This window comes from Aythya ferina (genome assembly GCF_964211825.1).
Source record: "Aythya ferina genome assembly, chromosome: Z".
Classification (NCBI taxonomy): Eukaryota; Metazoa; Chordata; class Aves; order Anseriformes; family Anatidae; genus Aythya; species Aythya ferina.
This window is the reverse complement of record NC_140299.1, coordinates 40,008,546-40,027,958: the sequence shown is the minus strand read 5'-3', so window position 1 is coordinate 40,027,958 and position 19,413 is coordinate 40,008,546. Positions and strand designations below refer to the sequence as shown.

At 37.9% G+C, this 19,413-nt stretch overlaps 1 protein-coding gene across 1 annotated transcript in view; it reads right to left on the bottom strand.

Moving 5' to 3' along the window:
* The window catches only part of TRPM3 (transient receptor potential cation channel subfamily M member 3), a gene marked incomplete at its 5' end in the record, with an annotated part of 447,240 nt that overhangs the window by 129,053 nt on the left and 298,774 nt on the right, over positions 1 to 19,413 (bottom strand). Inside the window, 3 exon segments of the mRNA XM_084503856.1 lie at positions 249 to 420; positions 13,721 to 13,845; positions 16,787 to 17,000. Of these exon segments, the coding sequence (XP_084359982.1) occupies positions 249 to 420; positions 13,721 to 13,845; positions 16,787 to 17,000 (511 nt within the window).

Here is a 19,413-nt window from a genome sequence, read left to right as displayed (position 1 = left end):
TCAAGATATATGAACAAACTCATACATCTTTTAGTGCTTCGTTCTCACCCACGGTACTCTGAAATCAAAATTTATTCACTTGATTCACTATTATTTGCCTCTATTATCTCATACTCATCACTTTAGATAGTAGAATTACTCCCCAGAATATACAGACCTTATTGCCTATTTAAAATTAGTTACTTTGATAGAATTGTAATTATTAAAGAAAGAAAAAAGAAAAAAAAAAAAAAGAAAACGTTACTCACTTGTATTTATCTTCTGAAGTGAAATGTGCTTTTCCAGTTGTCTACGGAGTTTCACTTCTGCTCCATATTTGCCAGTAGTGCCATTGTCAGCCAAAATGAAATGAGAATGCATACTGTTGAGCACTGTCAACTTACTCATGGGATTGGACATCGTCTGGTATGGTCGGACCACCTGCATTTTAGAGACAGAAGAAATAGTACTAAACAAAAAAGACCATTTGAACTAAATCAGTTAAAGATAACATTTGACAAGACAATTAAAAGACAATAGTTTGTAAATGACTATTGAAATATTGCATTTGAGCACTGCTTGCTTCCTTTGCAAAATAGAAAATAACGTTGGCACTTAAAGCACTGTGGCTACCTTTTACAAACACTGACTCTTTAAATGCAGACATTTCTTGAAGATTCTTCCAGAGAAGAATGTAACTGTTTCAGTTACATCAATGGCCACTGTTTCAATGACAAGTCCAGCTAATAATCTCCAAAGGTCTATAACACTACACACATGCAGTCTGTCTGTTGCTGTCTTTCAACAATGTTGTCCTAACCCCTATTGTCTTCCAATTTAACTCTTTGATTCTTTGATAGCCTCCACAAGGACCAGGCCCCTGTTTTATCTCACTGAGAGCCACCAGCTCAGGAGACCCCCTACAGACACCCCAGCACAGGTGAATGCCACTCTTGGAGAGGTATAAACATGATATTACACCATATTTTCAATTTTATTGGAAAAAAAATAATATTGAGTTATTTTTATCATAGTACAAAGACAGTTACTTACATTGACAATAGCTTCAGAAAGTTTCCATTCACTGAGGAGCCTGCTACACTTCTTTTGATTTGTTTTCATCAAGAGAAACTCTTTTGTAGACAAACAGATTAAATTACTGCAGAGCTGTTCCATTCATAGCCTCCACTCAGACCAAGCAAAGCACTGTGTCATATTTGGCTGTCAGCTACTTCAGTGGGTCTACATAAATAAGGCTGCACTGATGTGACAAAAGAATTGGTGTTGTGTTGAGGGATTCTGGCTGATAGTTCAAATACGTTTGATAGAAGTATAGTTCCCTGTATTTTTTACACATACATTTTCTTTTTGGAAAGACAAAACTGTCAGTTTGTAAGATGAAGTCCTGGCTGAAGAAATGCTGAAGTGACTTGTCACAAAACAGCTGTGTTATGCTTCCTCTGCAAGGAATTTTCTTCACAGCTCTGGCATTGTACTTTTTGGAAATCTAACAAAAACTTGTCCTTTTTAATGCACAAAAATGTTTACTCTTACATTTTGGCAGGACTACTTGCACACAGAAATATGGTTACTAATTTGTTTCTAAAATTCTGCCCCTTTCTGTTATTCAAAAGAGTTCTCTAATTGATAAACAATTCTTTATAAATATTATGTTATTTTTTTATTATTATTATTATTTTTGGCCAGAGATCCCTATCTATTTATTTCACTTGTTAATTCTTGCAGCACTTTGGTCAACTCATCAATGTCAAGGAGAAACCCATGGGCATCTGCTGCTGTTCTAAACTGTCCCACAGAGAGTACTTTGCAAGCTCTCTGTCCTGGAAAAGCAAGGAAATAGTTCTGAGAACATGAGGGGGCAGCTGGCCAAAAGCAAGGGCATGCATGACACTGCAGGAACAGGTGATAGCTTTGGCTCATGTTTCTTTTTATACTATTTCTTTTGGAGTCCCATTCATAAAGTATTTCTTCTACAAGGGGAGTATAGCTTAAGAGCTATCAGCATGCTGCTGGAACACGCTCATTAACTAGCTTCTACAGACACAGAACCATGTGTCTCTTGCTACTGTCAGAAAGAGAAAGAAGGTTCTTTCTCACGCAAATAAATTCAAGCTAAAACAGTTACAAGCCTGGCAACTGCTACCTGTCTTAGTATGGAAGGCACAGGACAGCAAGATCTTCAAGAAGAGGAATGACTTGATTCACCTATTCATTGTGCAATTACAAGAAAGAAAATCTGTTGCTGTGAATGCAGTTTTACTGAAGGGCTGTGGTTTGTCCCCAAGAGCCATATCTCCGGATTTTCTAAGGGTCATGGGTTGACCCACATTTCTAATAAGATGCAGCACAAAAGACTCCACATATTGACATAGTAATTGGCATAGTAATGCTGCTTAAGAGCAGATTAGAAGGCTATGCTTTAGTTCCATGCCTGATGACTAACTACAAGGTGAATTATGTTAATAAAATTTATAGATGTAAAAACAAGGCTGCAATTATTTTCAATCAAACTGCTCACAACATGCACACTTCAAAAAGAGAAAATCATTTTTTTGTAATGAAGATCACAAATTTCTATTGTGATTAAAAGATAAAAAAATCTTCAGGAACGCAACAAAATCTTAGGCTTTGAGGCTATTTCCTTGAGGGATATTGGTTTACAACATCACTCAGCAGATTTCAGTTTCTCACTCTTGCAGTTCCCATTCCTTTGTCCTTTTCAATTCTTTACATTTTACAGGCAAGTTAAAAGGTTAGAAAAAGTTTGACTTTTTAATTTCTTCCCATCCTCTTTCTGCACTGAGAAGAGGGAATAATTTTGATCCACTTTCTGCATTGAGAGTAGGAAATAATGTCCCCTGACAGCTTCCTTTACAGAGTTGAAAGGAAGTATTTATACACAATATAACCCTTCTAAATAAGGGTTAATTAATATGAAAGTAGAATGCTGTAGGGCAATATCCATGCTCCGCAGGGTGAGGGCTGGGTCCCTTGGGCTGTCAACAGGTGAGGAACTAGGCCAACTGCAATGGTTGCCCTTGAATTAAAAACACTGCTATGCTTGGTTTTCATTCCCCATTGTCACATGAGACTCAGAACAGGGACAATATCTGAAAAATCACTTGGGATATCTCAACATAGGAAATAAGCAAAACGTAATGAGACAGGTGACAGAAGACAAACCAGGTGCTGGATGCCCCAGAGCAGGGGACAAGGCATATCATTCATTGGCATTGACTGTCAAACTGATGCAGTGAGAGAAAGCCCAGATTGGGTGCTGTCCAGTAACACGCCAACTAGCACATGCCTACATCTGTCCCTATGCATGCTATCCAACATAAATTTGTGCAGTCTAGAAGAAGGCAAGGCATTTACAACTAACAACTAACTTAGTGCATTCACTGTTATGGTGCAAAGAAAAAGAAAAATGTGTGTTTTGCTTCAAAAAGACCTAGCAGCTGTTGTTCAAATTATACCTTATCTGAAGCCCCACTATTCTGGGGCACACCAGGGAATAGAGTAGTTCTTGGTTTAACTTAAAGGATCCTGGAAGCATCACTGTTTAAAGCCTCTGTAACATGTCTGTGCCCAGCTTTGCCTCAGGCATGGTTCTCACATTGTAGTTTACAATTCGAGCTAAATCCCTCTTCCTTACAATTTTTCTTAGAGTAATTATTTCCTGGCCCAGACTAGGCATGGAAAGGGAGCTCCATTGCTTTGACACTGAAAAAAAAGCCATACTGAAATTAACTTGTGAATCATTTACAGCTATCTGTAATCTTCTTCTTTTTCAGCAATTCAATTTAGCTTCAATCCATAATATATTTCTTTAAAGATAATTGCAAAATGTCTACCAACTGTAATTCAAAACTTGTAACTGCAAATCCTATGGCATAATGAATAATTGGTTGCATGAGATTTGTAACTTTTATTTATATTCTGAAACTTTCAGAAAGCAGATAAAGGAAAACATAATACTTCTCACAATGTTAAACAAAGAGATATGAAGGAGAAAACAAAGTTGTCTCATACTGTAAGCTAACATTCTTATTCAGATGAACTAAGAAACAATGAAAAGAAAATATTGAGCCAATTTTGACAGTCTGAGGTATGTGTTGTTTTGTATGCTGTCCTGGTTTCAGTTAGGACAGAGTTAATTTTCCTCCTCAGGACAGATCTCTGGATGAGATTCCTAAGTAGTTGTTTTAACCTCAAACGAAACCTGAAGCGCATTCAGGAGACATAACAACAAGAACATGCTGGTCTGAGTATCTGAAGGATATTCAACATCTTGGAGAGCTATCATAACAAGCTCGGAGGATAAGAGGGTGGTGAAGAATAAAGGGAGATTGAACAAGTAGGAAGAAATATCTCCCCATTTCCCCTCCACAGGTTGGCTCCCTGATGAAAGAAGGCAATAGGTGTAATTGTTAACAGTTTCCGAGATATGGTTTCCAAAGTATAGAGTTGACAAGAGTGCTGAGTACAAATACGAGGTTAGAGTCATGACCAGAAATTTCATCATATCATAAGCCACTGTTACACTGCACAGTACCATAACAATCTCAAACCAGGGCCCAGAAAGGATAAACAGCACAACAGGGAGCACATACAGAAAGTAACATGCTGTAAAACTCAATTTGGAAAACAGAAACAGCAGACTTGAGATTAAAGCAATCAGCATTGTGACTAGCAGGTCTAATTGTGATTAAGCAGGTCTAATACTTACACCAATTTTAGTTTAACATACTCTGGTCTGATCTGTCGTTATCTCAACCCTTCGAGCCCCACGTTGGGTGCCAAAAAGGACTGTTGTGGTTTAACCTGAGTGGCAGCTAAACACCACACAGCCGTTCGCTCACCCTCCCATCTCCCTCTCTGGGATGGGGGAGAGAAATGGGAAAGTGAAGCCTGAAAGTTGAGATAAAGACGGTTTATTAAGACATAATAATAATAATAATAATAATAATAATAATAATAATAATAATAATAATAACAACAGTAATAATGGTAATACTACTAATAATAATAATGTGTACGAAACAAGTGATGCTCAATGTAATTGCTCACCACCCGCTGACCGATGCCCAGACTAACCCCGAGCAGTCTGGCCCTCCCACCCCAGCTAGCCACCCCTATATATTGTTCAGCATGATGTCAGATGGTATGCAATACCCCTTTGGCTAGTTTGGCCCAGCTGTTCTGGGTCTGTCCCCTCTCAGCCCTTGCTGCACCCCCAGCCTGCCCATTGGCAGGACAGAGTGAGAAGCTGAAATGTCCTTGGCTTGGTGTAAGCATTCCTCTGCAGCAACTAAAACATCACCCTGTTATCAGCACTCTGAGCTGAAAAGTCCTTGGCTTCGTGTAAGCACTGCTCTGCATCAACTAAAACATCACCATGTTATCAGCACTCTTCTCATCCTAATCCAAAACATAGCACCCTACCAGCTACTAGGAGGACAATTAACTCTGTCCTAACTGAAACCAGGACATATGAACATACAAACCAGGCAATATGAATGCTATACTTATGCTAAGACTCACTGGCATATATTTTAAAGAGTGTGGTTTAAAATGGTGAGCTCTGGCTACACGTCTATTATGCTTGACAGCTGTGTGATTTATTTTTTTTTTCACATATGTAAGGAAATAATAATTCTTAAGGAGACAGCAATTCTTAAATTAATTTTTTTTTTTTTTTTTTTTTTTTTTTCTGGTTTAGATGATAACCTTCGGTGATCTCAGGGATGTTGGTGGTATTCTGAAAACAAAGGGCAGTTAGTTCTGACGGAGTGGTACTTGGATGAAGTTATTTATAATGAAGGATTTACAGATAAGATCATTGAGAAAGGAGTAGAACTTGCTGTGTTGGTGAAAAAAAGCCTCAGTCAATCTGACTGTAATAAATAGTAAACAATCCCAGGACTGTAAGCTTTCCTCATTAGACATGTTTTCTATACCTCCAGTTTACTTGTTCTATAAGTAGAGATGTGTCTGACCCATAGAATCACAGAATCACAGAATTTCCTAGGTTGGAAGAGACCTCAAGGTCATCGAGTCCAACCTCCAACCTAACGCTAACAGCCCTCCACTAAACCATATCCCTAAGCTCTACATCTAAACGTCTTTTGAAGACTTCCAGGGATGGTGACTCCACCACTTCCCTGGGCAGCCTGTTCCAGTGCCTCACAACCCTTTCAGTGAAGAAGTTCTTCCTAACATCTAACCTAAAACTCCCCTGGCTCAACTTAAACCCATTCCCCCTCCATGACCAATATTATAGAAATAAATTACTCCCTATGTTGTATATCAGGTCTGACACTAAATTTCAGCACAATGTTCATCTTCCTGAAAAAGTATTGTGTTATAAAGTAATCAAGTTGTTAATTATTAAAAAAATACATTGTACTACAATATGGAAGGATCCAACCTTCCCTGAATAAGTTGGCTAGTCAGTTATTGTCCCAGTGGCTTTGAGAGGTTCATTCTAGAAGTGCCTGTTCCATGAAAGCCTGACTTGAAACAACGTCACTTGTGACCTTGACATCCCAGGTGTATACAACCTTCCAGCTTCTAAATATTCTCCATCTTCCACTATACAAATCAATATTGAAAAAATGGAAGATAAAACAAAGCACATAGAACAGGTCTGCAGTGTTCTGCTTTGAGTACTATTTGAACATCCTAGACAAAACTTTGGTGATGACGTACTTTAACATCCAATTACAGTTATGAAATCCAGCAACTGCACTGAGATAAAAAATAATTACTCTGAAACTGCAGCCTTTAATAAATCAAAAATATTTTTCTAGACACAGAATATGAAAGCTAGTTTTTTGTTTGTTGTTGTTTTCAACAAAACAAATATTTAAATTTTTATTCAACTTTTATTTAATCTAATGTAAATCCAGGTTTTATATTAAAAGAAACAGATTTTTCTCCTTTTTTTTTTTTTTTTTTTTGATTTCAGCTCTATGGGAGAGTAGGCTTCAAGTAGCAGTATACTCACCACTCAGGTATTATTATTATTAATTATTATTATTATTATTTCTTTTTCTGAATGTTCTGAACAGTACAAAAGAGAAAGAGAAACAGAGCAGGCATCTGTTCTTTAACATAAGTGAAGTCTGTAAAGAACATTTACAATTGGAAATGGCTTTGTCTCAAGTATTTGAATGCTAAAGAGTAAAAAAGATAATTTATTCTGGAACATGGAGGACATGCAAAGGGTTAGTGTATACTATATACATACACAGTAGTAAATATTAGGTTGATATATGTAGCAGTTTACTGTTAGAAAGTATTTTTCTTTCTGATAGTACTTTTTGCTTAGATGCAGAATGTGTGTTATGTTACAAGTCTGCTGAGAACACACAATATTCTTTGTGTGTTCTGCTGTACTAAGTGATTTAAGTTGACCTCTGTGGCTTCCCCTTTACTGGCTAGCGCTTCTGATAAAATCGTAAGTATTCCACTTTCTCCAAGATTTCTGTTGAGCTTCATTTTTTTCTATACGCTAGTTGTTGAGTGTAAATCTGAGATTGATGAAGAGGTATGGGGAAACACAGTAACCCATGTAATCATACTCTAAGTAAGATAAATAAAAAACAATAAATTATTAGAGAATTTATGAATTTCTTCCTATGTCTATATGCTGGATCCACATTTTATTTTTATAGTGGGCATGGAAGAGAGGGTGACATGTTTCGGAGTGGACAGGATTTTTGGAGTGTGACAACACAGAAGGTCACTTTTATTTTCAATGAATTTAGTAAGCAAAACATGTTTTAGCTATTGTTTTTAAAACTTTATTTACTAAATCAATGCTTTCTACTTAAGTTAGTAGGTCATGTACTACAGCATTGCCACTGATCAGTGATATCATGCTGAAGGTGTCCATTTCTTCATTATGTCACACAATAAAAGGATATCCTGATTTAAGTCTAAAATACTCACTTCTGTGGACTAAAAATGAGACGTCTGGATGATTTCACTGAGTATATGCAAAGTACTAAAATCAATGCTCTACTTCTAATCCAGACACTCTTTCTACTGAGGTGACTAGGAATTAATGGACACTGAAAGGGTGCAATTACATGCTTGCTACAAAGACTGAGCTCTTTTAAATGGAAAGATGGCTCTGTGTGTAAGGAGAAACATGGCTGTGATATACATTTTCTACAAGACTAAGAGAGCCACCTTTCTCAGTTTTTCTAACAGAAAACTGGAAATAAGACAACTGACTTCTTTCCCCTCACGTGCTTTGGTTTGAAAATAGAATTTAAGTTTGTTAAGATAGGCACTATTTTCTACTGTATTGCTTTTACCATACTGGAGTAAGACTAGTCTCCTCAGGGACCATCACAATAACAAATAGCAAACAACAGTAATATGTTGCTTGATTTACTTGGGCACTTCTCTTCAAGAGTCTGAAGAAAGCCCTTGGGCTTCACAAGCTGATTTGGATGGTAGATGTAACAAAACTTCTCATCTATGACTTCAAAGATGACAAGGGCTGGAATGTTAGCAGAGGCATGGCTCTGCTGAGCAAGCCCAGTGTGCCATGAAGCAAAGAGCAAAAGCATGCACTGGGTGATGTGAAATAATGTCCTCCCCACCCCCGCAAATATTCCATGACTAAGAAAGTTTTCTATATCTGATTCTGCTCTAAGCTGTGAGGGGATGTTTTGACAACTCTTTAGTTTTGATCATAATTTAACTAGACTTAGTGAACATAAACATAAAACCATGTTGATGCTAGAGTTCAACAGGTCTTTTACTATTCATTGACATTTCTTTCCCTACATAATCCTTTGTGCCTTGTGTTTCTTGCTTAATGGCAGTACATTTTACATTCCTATGGTATTATTTATATTTCCTCTTCTTGGTTCATTTCACAGCATTCACCTCTAATGAGCCAGTCAATATAGTGCACTCAGATGTTCACAGAATCATAGAATCATTCAAGTTGGAAAAGACCTCTAAGATCATCTAGTTCAACTTTTAACATAACACTAAACTCTAGCACTAAACCATCTACCAAGTTCTAAATTTACATGTTTCTTGAAGACTTCCAGTGATGGTGACTTGACCACTTCCCTGGGCAGCCAATTCCAATGCCACACAACTCTTTCTGTAAAGAAATTTCTCCTAATATCCAACATAAGATTTCAAAAAGCTTCCCCACCAAATGTTTCAAAAGAAACTGCATGCACTGGACAAAAAGTCCTTTTATGGTAAGATTATTTTCTACAACAATCAGAGTACTGTTCCACTTGGTTGGAACAGCTGGGAAGTCATCTTCTTTCTTCAATATTTTCATAAGGAAGGCTACAGAATCCCCTTAAAAGTGGATACTTTTGTGAACTGTGGTATGTAGCTTCCAAAAAGTGGAAATACCTAATGGAGGAATAAAAATGTCCCAGAATTCAGGACCAATTTGATGTTCTTATTTGACTGATTTCTTCTTACAATGCTACCAGAAGAACTCCATGCATAATCAGTAAATATTGCTTACTTGAAATTGATGTGTACGTTAACCTTATAGTTCTTTAACAAGATGCAGCTTATCTTTTTGATTAACAATTTCTGCCTTTTGCATTATATCTCAGAAAAATTCATATTTATATATAGACTCTCTATTACTTCTGCAGTACCATATCCTGTTTGCTTTTTGTATATATTGGTAGCCTTATTATACAAGCACTTGTGGTACTGGAGAATATCAACCTATGTTAATAAGCATTGTCCCTAATAACTGAGCTTTAATAGTGAACTGCAACAAATCCCAACTGGATCAATTTCTTCACATTCACTGTAGTTCCTCTGGACTTAACTGGTAATTGAATCTTCTTCCCCTCCCCAACTTATTAATGGACAAATATACCAAGAAGAATGAGTTATATTGATTTAGAAAACAAAATGATCATTATGAAAAATGTGCACATACACTGTATTACTTCTTCACTCATACTTATTTCCAGGTAGAATGTTTTAGAGTGAAACAGAGGTGAGGCAGAAAGAAACTCAAAAAATCTCCAACTAGCCAGTGTAATATAAAATAAAATAAAATAAAATAAAATAATCCATTTCAAATCAAGGGGGTTAAAGTTTCTGAGTGACAGTATAGATTTAAAAGAGAAGGATGATGTGAAGGAGTGTAAGAAATACCAACTGTGCCTATTCTAGAATCACAGAATCGAAGATGTTGAAAAGGACCTTGAAAGACCATCGGGTCCAACCCCCCTGCCAAAGCAGGTTCCTTAGAGCAGGCTGCTCAGGCAGGTGTCTAGACAGGCCTTGAATATCTCCAGGCTGAACAGACCCAGCTTTCTCAGTCTTTCCTCATAAGGAAGATGTTTCAGGCCCTGTAGCATCTTTGTTGTCCTCCACTGGACTCTTTCTAGGAGATCCCTGTCTTTTTTGTACCAGGGAGCCCAGAATTGGACAAAATACTCCAGGTGAGGCCTGACCAGGGCAGATCACCTCCCTTGACATGCTGACCACAATCCTTTTAACGCACACCAGGATCCCCTTGGCCCTCTTGGCCACGAGGGCACACTGCTGGCTCATGGTCAACCTGTCATCCACCAGGACCCCCAGGTCCTTCTCTACAGCTCCTCTCCAGCAGGTCATCCCCCAGCCTGTACTGATGCGTGCGGTTGTTCCTTCCCAGGTGCAGGACTCTACACTTGCTCTTACTAAACCTAATTTGGTTTCTTCCTGCCCATCTCTCCAGCCGGGCCAGGTCTCGCTGAATGGCAGCACAGCCTTCTGGCGTGTCAGTCACTCCTCCCAGCTTTGTGTCATCAGTGTACTTGCTGAGGGCAGACACTATTCCCTCATCAAGGTCATCGATGAAGATGTTGAACAAGACCGGACCCAGCACCAACCCCTGGGGAACAACGCTAGTCACAGGTCTCCAGCCAGACTCTGCACCACCGATCACCACCCTCGGAGCTCAGCTAGTCAGCCAGTTCTCAACCCACCTTACTGTCCACTCCTCTATCCCACACTTTCTCAGCTTTGCTAGCAGGATGTCATGAGAGACAGTATCAAAAGCCTTGCTAAAGTCAAGGTAGATGACATCCACTGCTCTCCCCTCATCTACCCAGTTGGTGATGCCATCATAGAAGACAATGAGATTGGTCGAGCATGACTTCCTCTTGCTGAATCCATACTGACTACTCCTCATAATCTTCTTCTCTTCCAATTGCTTGGAGATGGTATCCAGAACAAGCTGTTCCAATACCTTTCCAGGGACAGAGGTGAGACTGACTGGCCAGTAGTTTCCCGGATTCTCCTTCTTGCCCTTCTTGAAGACTCTAGTGACATTGGCTATTGTCCAATCTTCAGGCACCTCTCCTGTTATCCAGGACCTTTCAAAGATGATAGAGAGTGGTACGGTGATCACCTCTGCCAACTCCCTTAGCACACGTGGAGGCATCCCATCGGGACCCATGGATTTTTGTGCGTTGAGCCCACTCAGACGCTCCCGAACCACTCCCGTGTCAACTAGGGGGGAGATCTCTACTTCCCAGACTCTTTCTCCTCCCTCCAGGATTGAGTAGTCCCGGGGGAGAGGTAGTCCTTGAAGCAAAGACTGAAGCAAAGAAAGCATTCAGTATCTTCGCCTTCTCAGTGTCTCCCATTACCAGGACACCCCCTTCATTCAGCAAGGGACCCACGTTATCCCTAATCTTTCTTTTACTGTTAACATACTTAAAAACAACAACAACAACAACAACAACAACCCTTCTTATTTTCTTTTATCTCTTTTGCAAGCCTCATCTCTAGGTGGGCTTTAGCCTTCCTTGTCACATCCCTGCAGGCCCTGACAACACTTCTATACTCCTCCCAAGAGGACAGGCCCTTTCTCCACATTTCATAAACCTTCCTCTTCCTTTTGATCTTATCAATGAGCTCCTCGCTCATCCATGCAGGTTTTCTGCCCCCCTTCCCTGATTTCCTACTCTTAGGGATGCACCGATCCTGAGCTTGGAAGAAGTAGCCCAGCTCTCACACACACCCTTACCTTCTAGCATCCTATCCCATGAGATACTCCCAAGCAGGTCCTGGAAGAGGTCGAAGTTGGTTCTTTGAATGTCCGGGGTTGCAATTCTGCTTTTAGCCTTTCTTCTTCCACCAAGTTCCATCTTGAACTCCACCATTTCATGGTCACTGCATCCCAAGCTGCCCCCAACCTTCACAATCCCTAACAAGCCCACCCCTGTTGGTAAGGACAAGGTCCAGGAGCACCCCCTGCCTCATTGGCTCCTCCACAACCTGCATCAGAAAATTGTCTTCAACACATTGTAGGAACCATTTGGACTGCACATGCCTGGCCGAGTTGCTTACCCAACAGATGTCTGGAAAATTGAAGTCCCCCATAAGAACCAGCACCTGTGATCGTGAGATTACTAGCAGCTGCTTGTAGGAGGCCTCATTGACCTCCTCCTCCTCCTGATCTGGTGACCTGTAGTAGACCCCCACAACAGTGTCCCCCATACCAGCCCACCCCTTAATTCTCACCCACAAGCTCTCCACTTGACCATCACCCTCCCCCAGGTGGAGCTGGGTACATTCTAATTGCTCCCTCACATAAAGGACAACCCCACCCACTCACTTCCCCAGCCTGTCTTTCCTAAAAAGGACATAGCCCTCCATGACAATGTTCTAGCTGTGCGAGCTGTCCCACCACATCTCTGTGATTGCAACGAGATCATGGCCCTGTGACCGAACACAGATATCAAGCTCATCCTGTTTATTTCCCATGCTCCACACATTGGTATACAGGCACTTTAGGGAAGCAGCAGGCACAGTTACCCCTGGAGGAATGCAAGAAGAGAAAAATTCTGGACAGGGTATTGGGATCATTACCTTCTCTGAGGAGCCCTCAGACAATCCTATGGGACAACCCAGAGGTTTTTCCCTACTATCTTCAACAGTGACAGCAGTGACAACTTCACCCAGCCCTTCTCTGTCACTTTTAGCTCCCTTCCCTCATCAAACCTAGTTCAAAGGCCTGGTAATTAGCCCAGAGAGCTTGCTGCCCAACACACTTGTGCCCCACTTGCTGAGTTGAAGTCGGTAAGCAGCCCACATACCTGGCTTTTCAAAGGGCTGCCCAAGATCAAAATACCCAAATCCTTGGTATTGTTTTGGAAGAACCAATGGAAGGTGACTGGCATAATTACTCTGTGAGGTCTGATCTCATGGCCGATATTTACAAGTCTTTTCCCAGTTGCAGTAATAAAAAAGAATAGGATGGAATATGTTGTACAGAGAACTGTCTATAGTTATGAACTTAATCGATCCATCATAGTGTTGCAAAGTGCATCTGAATTCAAGGTTTCCAATCAGATTTTGCTTCGGCAATCTTCAAAGTTCATATTGATGTAAGGATGATGCATTAGTATATTTGTTAGAATAACATTTAATGAAATTGCTTTATATATATATATATATATATATATATATATTAGAAGATATATATATATATTCTAGAAGATAATGCAAATTCCTGTTTCTTGACTTGCTGCTGTTCTTGTTGCTATATCAAAACTGTTATCAACTGTAATGGCAACTCTATGTATGCATTGTTTTTTTTGCTACAGACAATAATTCTGTAAGGAATTGTTAAATGCAGGATGGAGAGAAAAACAAAATAACTGGAATATTTATATACATTGGAGGTAACCTATGTCCACATAGGGCTTACATCTTTGCCAATCAGGTCCTCCTGATTTTCAACAATCCCCCAGGGAGCTATACCAATGGTGCATATCTTCCCTCTAGATTTTGAGGCATGATCTTTCAGTGCATCTCCAACATGGCGAATGACCCCTGGAGAAAAAAAGAAAAAAAGAAAAAAAAAGAAAAAAAAGCATAAAATAGACATTTTTTTTTTTTTTTTGGGAACGTGTGGATGCAGTATAGAATCCCTTTTTAGGGAACTCCTATACAATTAATGCAAGCTACTTGCAACTTAACACTTGCAATTAAGTAAAGATATGAATACTTTTGTGATCTACAAAATTATTAAATGAAGTAGCAGGGAAAAAAAAAAGCACAGGCCATAATAATAATAATCAAATAAATATTGATAGCTTACTGTAACATGTTTATCTGCGCTTGTGTTCACACATCCACACAAACAGATATATGGTATATGTATCCTTCCCAAGCATAGGAACAAGTACAGGAATGAGAAAAATATATAAAGTTTCTTTGTATCTGAATGTCTGAAAAAAATAATTTCACTACTCTATGTTGAACTATTCAGTCATTCTTTCCAACAAACTGTCACCTAAGGATCAGCATGAAAATAGAAATTAGTATAGAGAGAACGAATGCTTCCCAGCTCTCTTCCCTGTGCTTTCTGGTACTGCTGCTTATATGCTTTAGACCAGTTTTGTTAGCATTTCAGAGGTGCAGAGGATATGTGTCATTCCTCTTTCCTTTACAGTAAATAATTTTTGACCTGGGCATCAATAATATTTTATAAATAATATTATTTATGTAGCTGTATTGAGGCAGACCTGTGGATTTGCTGTGGACATTTTCTGTTATTTGGTTTCTCTGTTTGCCTCTTGTTCTGATTCTAGGAATTTCAAAATGACTGGATAGGCATTATAAGAGTTATACAACAGGTACAATTTTAGCCATATATTACCATCGTTTTAAATGAGCCATGTAAGAAAGAAACAAAGTTCTTGTGTCAAATTTCCTTCCTGTAGCATGAAAGGAAAAATAAACAACCTATACCCAGGTATTATTTTTAAAATTATAACCCAACAATCCACATGATTTGGAGCAGAATATTTGGCTAGATTACCACCCCCTCCCCCTGAAAAAAAAAGTAAAAATCCTGCTAAGTAGGATAATCCAATTTCAGTATAGCATGAATATTTGGGAAAACAAACAAACAAACAAACAAAACACAACACTTGTTTATTTAACAGTTATGCTTATAATTAAGTATGTACCATTCTTGTCACATCACTGCATCACAATGCAACAGCAGTATCTCAGGATTTTTCAATTATACATTTTGTTAAGAGAAATACGATGTAAAAATTCATCATGAACTGAACTGACTAGATACAGAAATTCTAAGTTCTCACAAGTTCACGTTAAACACTGAATTTTCACCTAAACAATTTGAAAACCTAGCTTTGAGTCAATGAGATGTTTTGTTACACAATTCAAAAGGAGCAACGAAAGGTAGCTGATAATGCACAACGGCTTCTGAAGTTACATCTATTTATAACTCACAGCAACATGAATTCAATTGGTTTGACTAGGTCACTTTTGATTACAGGAAAAGAAGATATCATTTTCAACAGTAATTATATTCATTTTTTCTGTTTTGTTCATTTTGTTTTGGCATTCACAACTACGATGATTTGAAAAATGGTATGATGCAGTCATCCTTTTCCCAAACGCAAATATTATATATTTCGTTGTCATCTACAAAATTTCTGCAGTCTTATTTCCAGAGCTGGTGTGCACACTGCAGTGAATGTACAACATCTACAGTTTTCTAATATGTTTTAACATTTCTTTTTAAAATCTGCCTTTACTTTTATCATTACAACAGTACCTGCCAACAAGTCAACTTATTATCACCACAAAAGAGAGGTCAATATTTAACCTGATTTTTTTCCTTATGACACATGTGTGTATCTGTTTATCTATCTAACAGTCAATAAATTATTCCTCTTTGCTATTTATATTGCTTCTGTGAATATTGTTTAAAATTTGATATGTTTTGGAAACTAAAAAGCCCAACACTCCTTCGTATTTAAATACATATGAGTTGATCCACAGCACACTAAAATCAATGCATGATTAATTAAGAGTGATTACAATATTTTCCACAGAGAATAAGAGGATACACTTTGTGAAATTACTAAAGCAATAAATTATAGTGTTGTTACTGCCATAAATGAGAATGACAAGAATTGACAAGTGTGTCCTGTCTCAAAACTTCTTACATTTATTTTTAGCAGAACTCTTTGATTTTCCCTTGACTCTTTCCTCCTTTCTGCCTCCTTCAGGGAGGGTAATTGGGAAGCTTATTCCAAGTTTTTTTTTCGTCTAGGGAATTATGTTTTATAGTTTATTCCCAAAACCTACATGCTGTCTCCCAGCAGAGCAGGGCAGCTGCTGTATTGAATTCATAGAAGGCCCATATGGTATGTTACAGATGTTCTTAACTTTGAATACAAATGGCAATATTATCTCTCTTGCTCCAGGGGTAATAGGAAAAAGTGGGTCAAGCTGTCTGCCAGAAAGGAAAAAGTGATACTTATTCACCATAATGTTTTCTATCACATCCATAAAACAGAACTTTTTTCCTTTCACACTTCAGATGGTCTTATAAGAGAAAATAAGAGTTTTTTTTTTTTTTTCTGGATGAAATTGTTTTCCATTTTATGCAATAAGTGTTTGGCTTCTTGGGTTTCTGTTTAGTAGCCTTTCCCGGTAGCTGATTGTTTATTTCATAAAGTCTTCACTGGCAATGTACTAGTATAATTGCCTCACAGGAAGCCTTATTTTCAGTTTCCCAGTGTACTTTTCATGCTTTAGTGAACCTTTTATTCCCTGGTAGCTGCCAGACTGGTATGAACTTGCCATTTTCTTGTTTACACATAGTATAGCTAGCTATAAAATAAAACATGCAATATTATCCTGATCTGATCAGACCTATTTTTTTTTTTTTTGGTCAAACTGATGAAATCTCCTAGATGACACTGTGCTTTCATTTCAATATTGCTGTTACCTGTGTTTACGCCTCCAGTGAATATCCATGCTCCAGTTGTCATAGCAGCCTTAATGAGGCCTTTCCCAAAGACTTGCTTGAGCTTTGGCTGAAGTTCAAAATTCTGAAGGCCCCCATGCACAGAGATGAGAAGTTTAGGGAGCTCAAGCTGCCACTCTTTGGTCATCAGGTGCAGAAGAAGGTCAGGCTTTGTGTCAAAAGACACACGTACATACTGCAGAAATAGCGGCAACAGTAAAGAGAAAAGGATTGTTTATACTCAGAGGTGTGTGATGCATATCACCTATGCCCAATAGATTAAAGAAAAAAGGCAACCTTCATAACAAAAACATTAATTAATTGGTAAGTTGGTGATTTCTAAAAATGTAGAAAACTAGGCAACTATGCTTAATGGAACACTTGCAGTTCAGAGACTGGATGATTTTCCCATGCAAATACAAAATTAAGAAATTAATTAAGAAATTAAATATTCACAACGATGTTTGATAGGTAGTTGTCTTTAATTTAAGGATGCAGAAGCTTGAGTAAAAGTTTAAATGGTCCACCAAAAACAACCCAGGTAATCAGAGTCACAATTGTGCATTTGCTTGTGTCTTATATTAAAATTAACAAAACCAAGCACTCCAAAGGTAGCCAAGAACAGAAACATGTTTGGTTCTTCAAACATACATGTGTTTAAACTGAGCAAGACCACTAAAGAGGTACTTTTCAAATGAATGAATGAATGAATGAATGAATGAATGAATGAGACTTACAGACTAATTTGTACAGATTCATTAATTTTCATAACAAAGTGCAGGCACCTAAAATGACTTTGAAATACATTTATACATTTCAGGTTCTCAGCTCTTCTGTGCTATGTCTGCAGCATTTTGTCCAAAGGGAGAATGTGTTGAACCTGTATGAATTGTCTTACATAGGAACTGCCTTCAAATTTTCTATAGCCCCACTATATCACACACATGCCTGTCTCTTCCTGATAAGCCCTTCTATATGGGGCTCTTCTCCTCAGTCTTTCTATTGATGGTATTTGAATTGTTTCACAGTAACAGTACCAGGGCAGATGCCTGTTTTGAATTCTAGCTGCACAATATAAAAGGGTCAAAAAGAGGATAAAAATCTTCTCTATAACTTGTCAAATATGTAAGGACCACCGTAATCAAATAAAATGGGTTATTGAAAGCTACCTATCTACCAAATTTATGACTGAACCAATGCATATAGTGTTATTTCAAGTTGTCAGCATAACCTTCAGTTATATAACACTGGTACCTTTGCTTTCAGCTAGAAGAATGTCCAGTTCTACCTTATTCATTGCAACATGCCAGGCAATATAATATCCACATACATCATGTAATCATTTTTTTCCCTTTTTAACATATCTAATCAGTATTTATCACCGTAAGATTGTTCTGCTTTTGTAAACAATATGACTGTTAGGTGGACTCCTTTATAGTTGACTAAGAAATAAGGCATTGAATTTTTCCAGAAAAAGTTGCTAATAGTTAGGTTTCTTTGCAGGAATGAATTGTCAAAAATAGGACAACCATTCTCAGCATTTCTGGAAGTAGAAGACCATTCTGGCAAACCATCAGAGGAAAGCAAGAGGAACATAGACAAATAGAGATGAGCAAGAACTTGTGAATCTTCCTTTGCTCCAATACATCAGTAATGTTCCCTTCAGCTGCCATGCAAATTCTTAACAGCTAATGGATGAAGAGCATACAATACTTATATTTGGCAAGAGTGTATGGTACCTTTGAGTTTCTATATGTAAACTATATTGTCAACAGCTACACATTCAATTACTTGCATGAGAGTTAAGAAAAACCTTTCATGGTACCCGATCCCACTGACCAGATGGTGAAGTTAATAATTTTTATTAAGATTCAAGGGCTGTTGAATTTTTAACAGACCAAAGTTATGAGAATAATTCTTATTCCCATTGCTCTGGACCTAGGGAGAACTGAGGCTACAAAATGCTACTGCTCATTACACTTCATTAATATAGAGACATCATCCTTCAGGGAGCTATACAAATGCTGTACTGGTCTAAGTATGGAGGTTATGTTTTAGTATCCTTGCCACCTTACATTGTTTGTAGCAAAGATAGACTGTGAGTTTTAAGCAGATTAGAAAAAGTGAATTCATATCAGTAATGGCCATACAAATTTTTCTAAAGCAGGGGACACAACATCATTCTGGCTTGCACTAAATGAAGGCACAAATAGCTTCAGATATGTATTGTGTAATCTTTAGTATCTTTTTATCCTCCAGAATATGTGACTCTGCTGTCTCTACCTTCTTAAGTCTATGTATTAATTGGTAAAAATCTCTTTCATTCTTTCCATTCATTTCCATATTGAAACCTCCGAGTTTCAATAAACATAAACCTTAAATCATATGTTAGGAATATTTTCCTGTATTTATTTGAAATTTAGATATATTATATTACAAATGGCTGCTTGTTCTTTATAATTCAGGTGAAACTCAATATTGGAGATAAAAATTTATTTATTTATGAGAAAATCTAAGCAAAAGTGAATCAGAATGTTTTTTCATGTAAATTTAAATTTACATCATCATTGATGAACTTCACTGTTTTAGAATCTTTTGAGAAGAGTAAT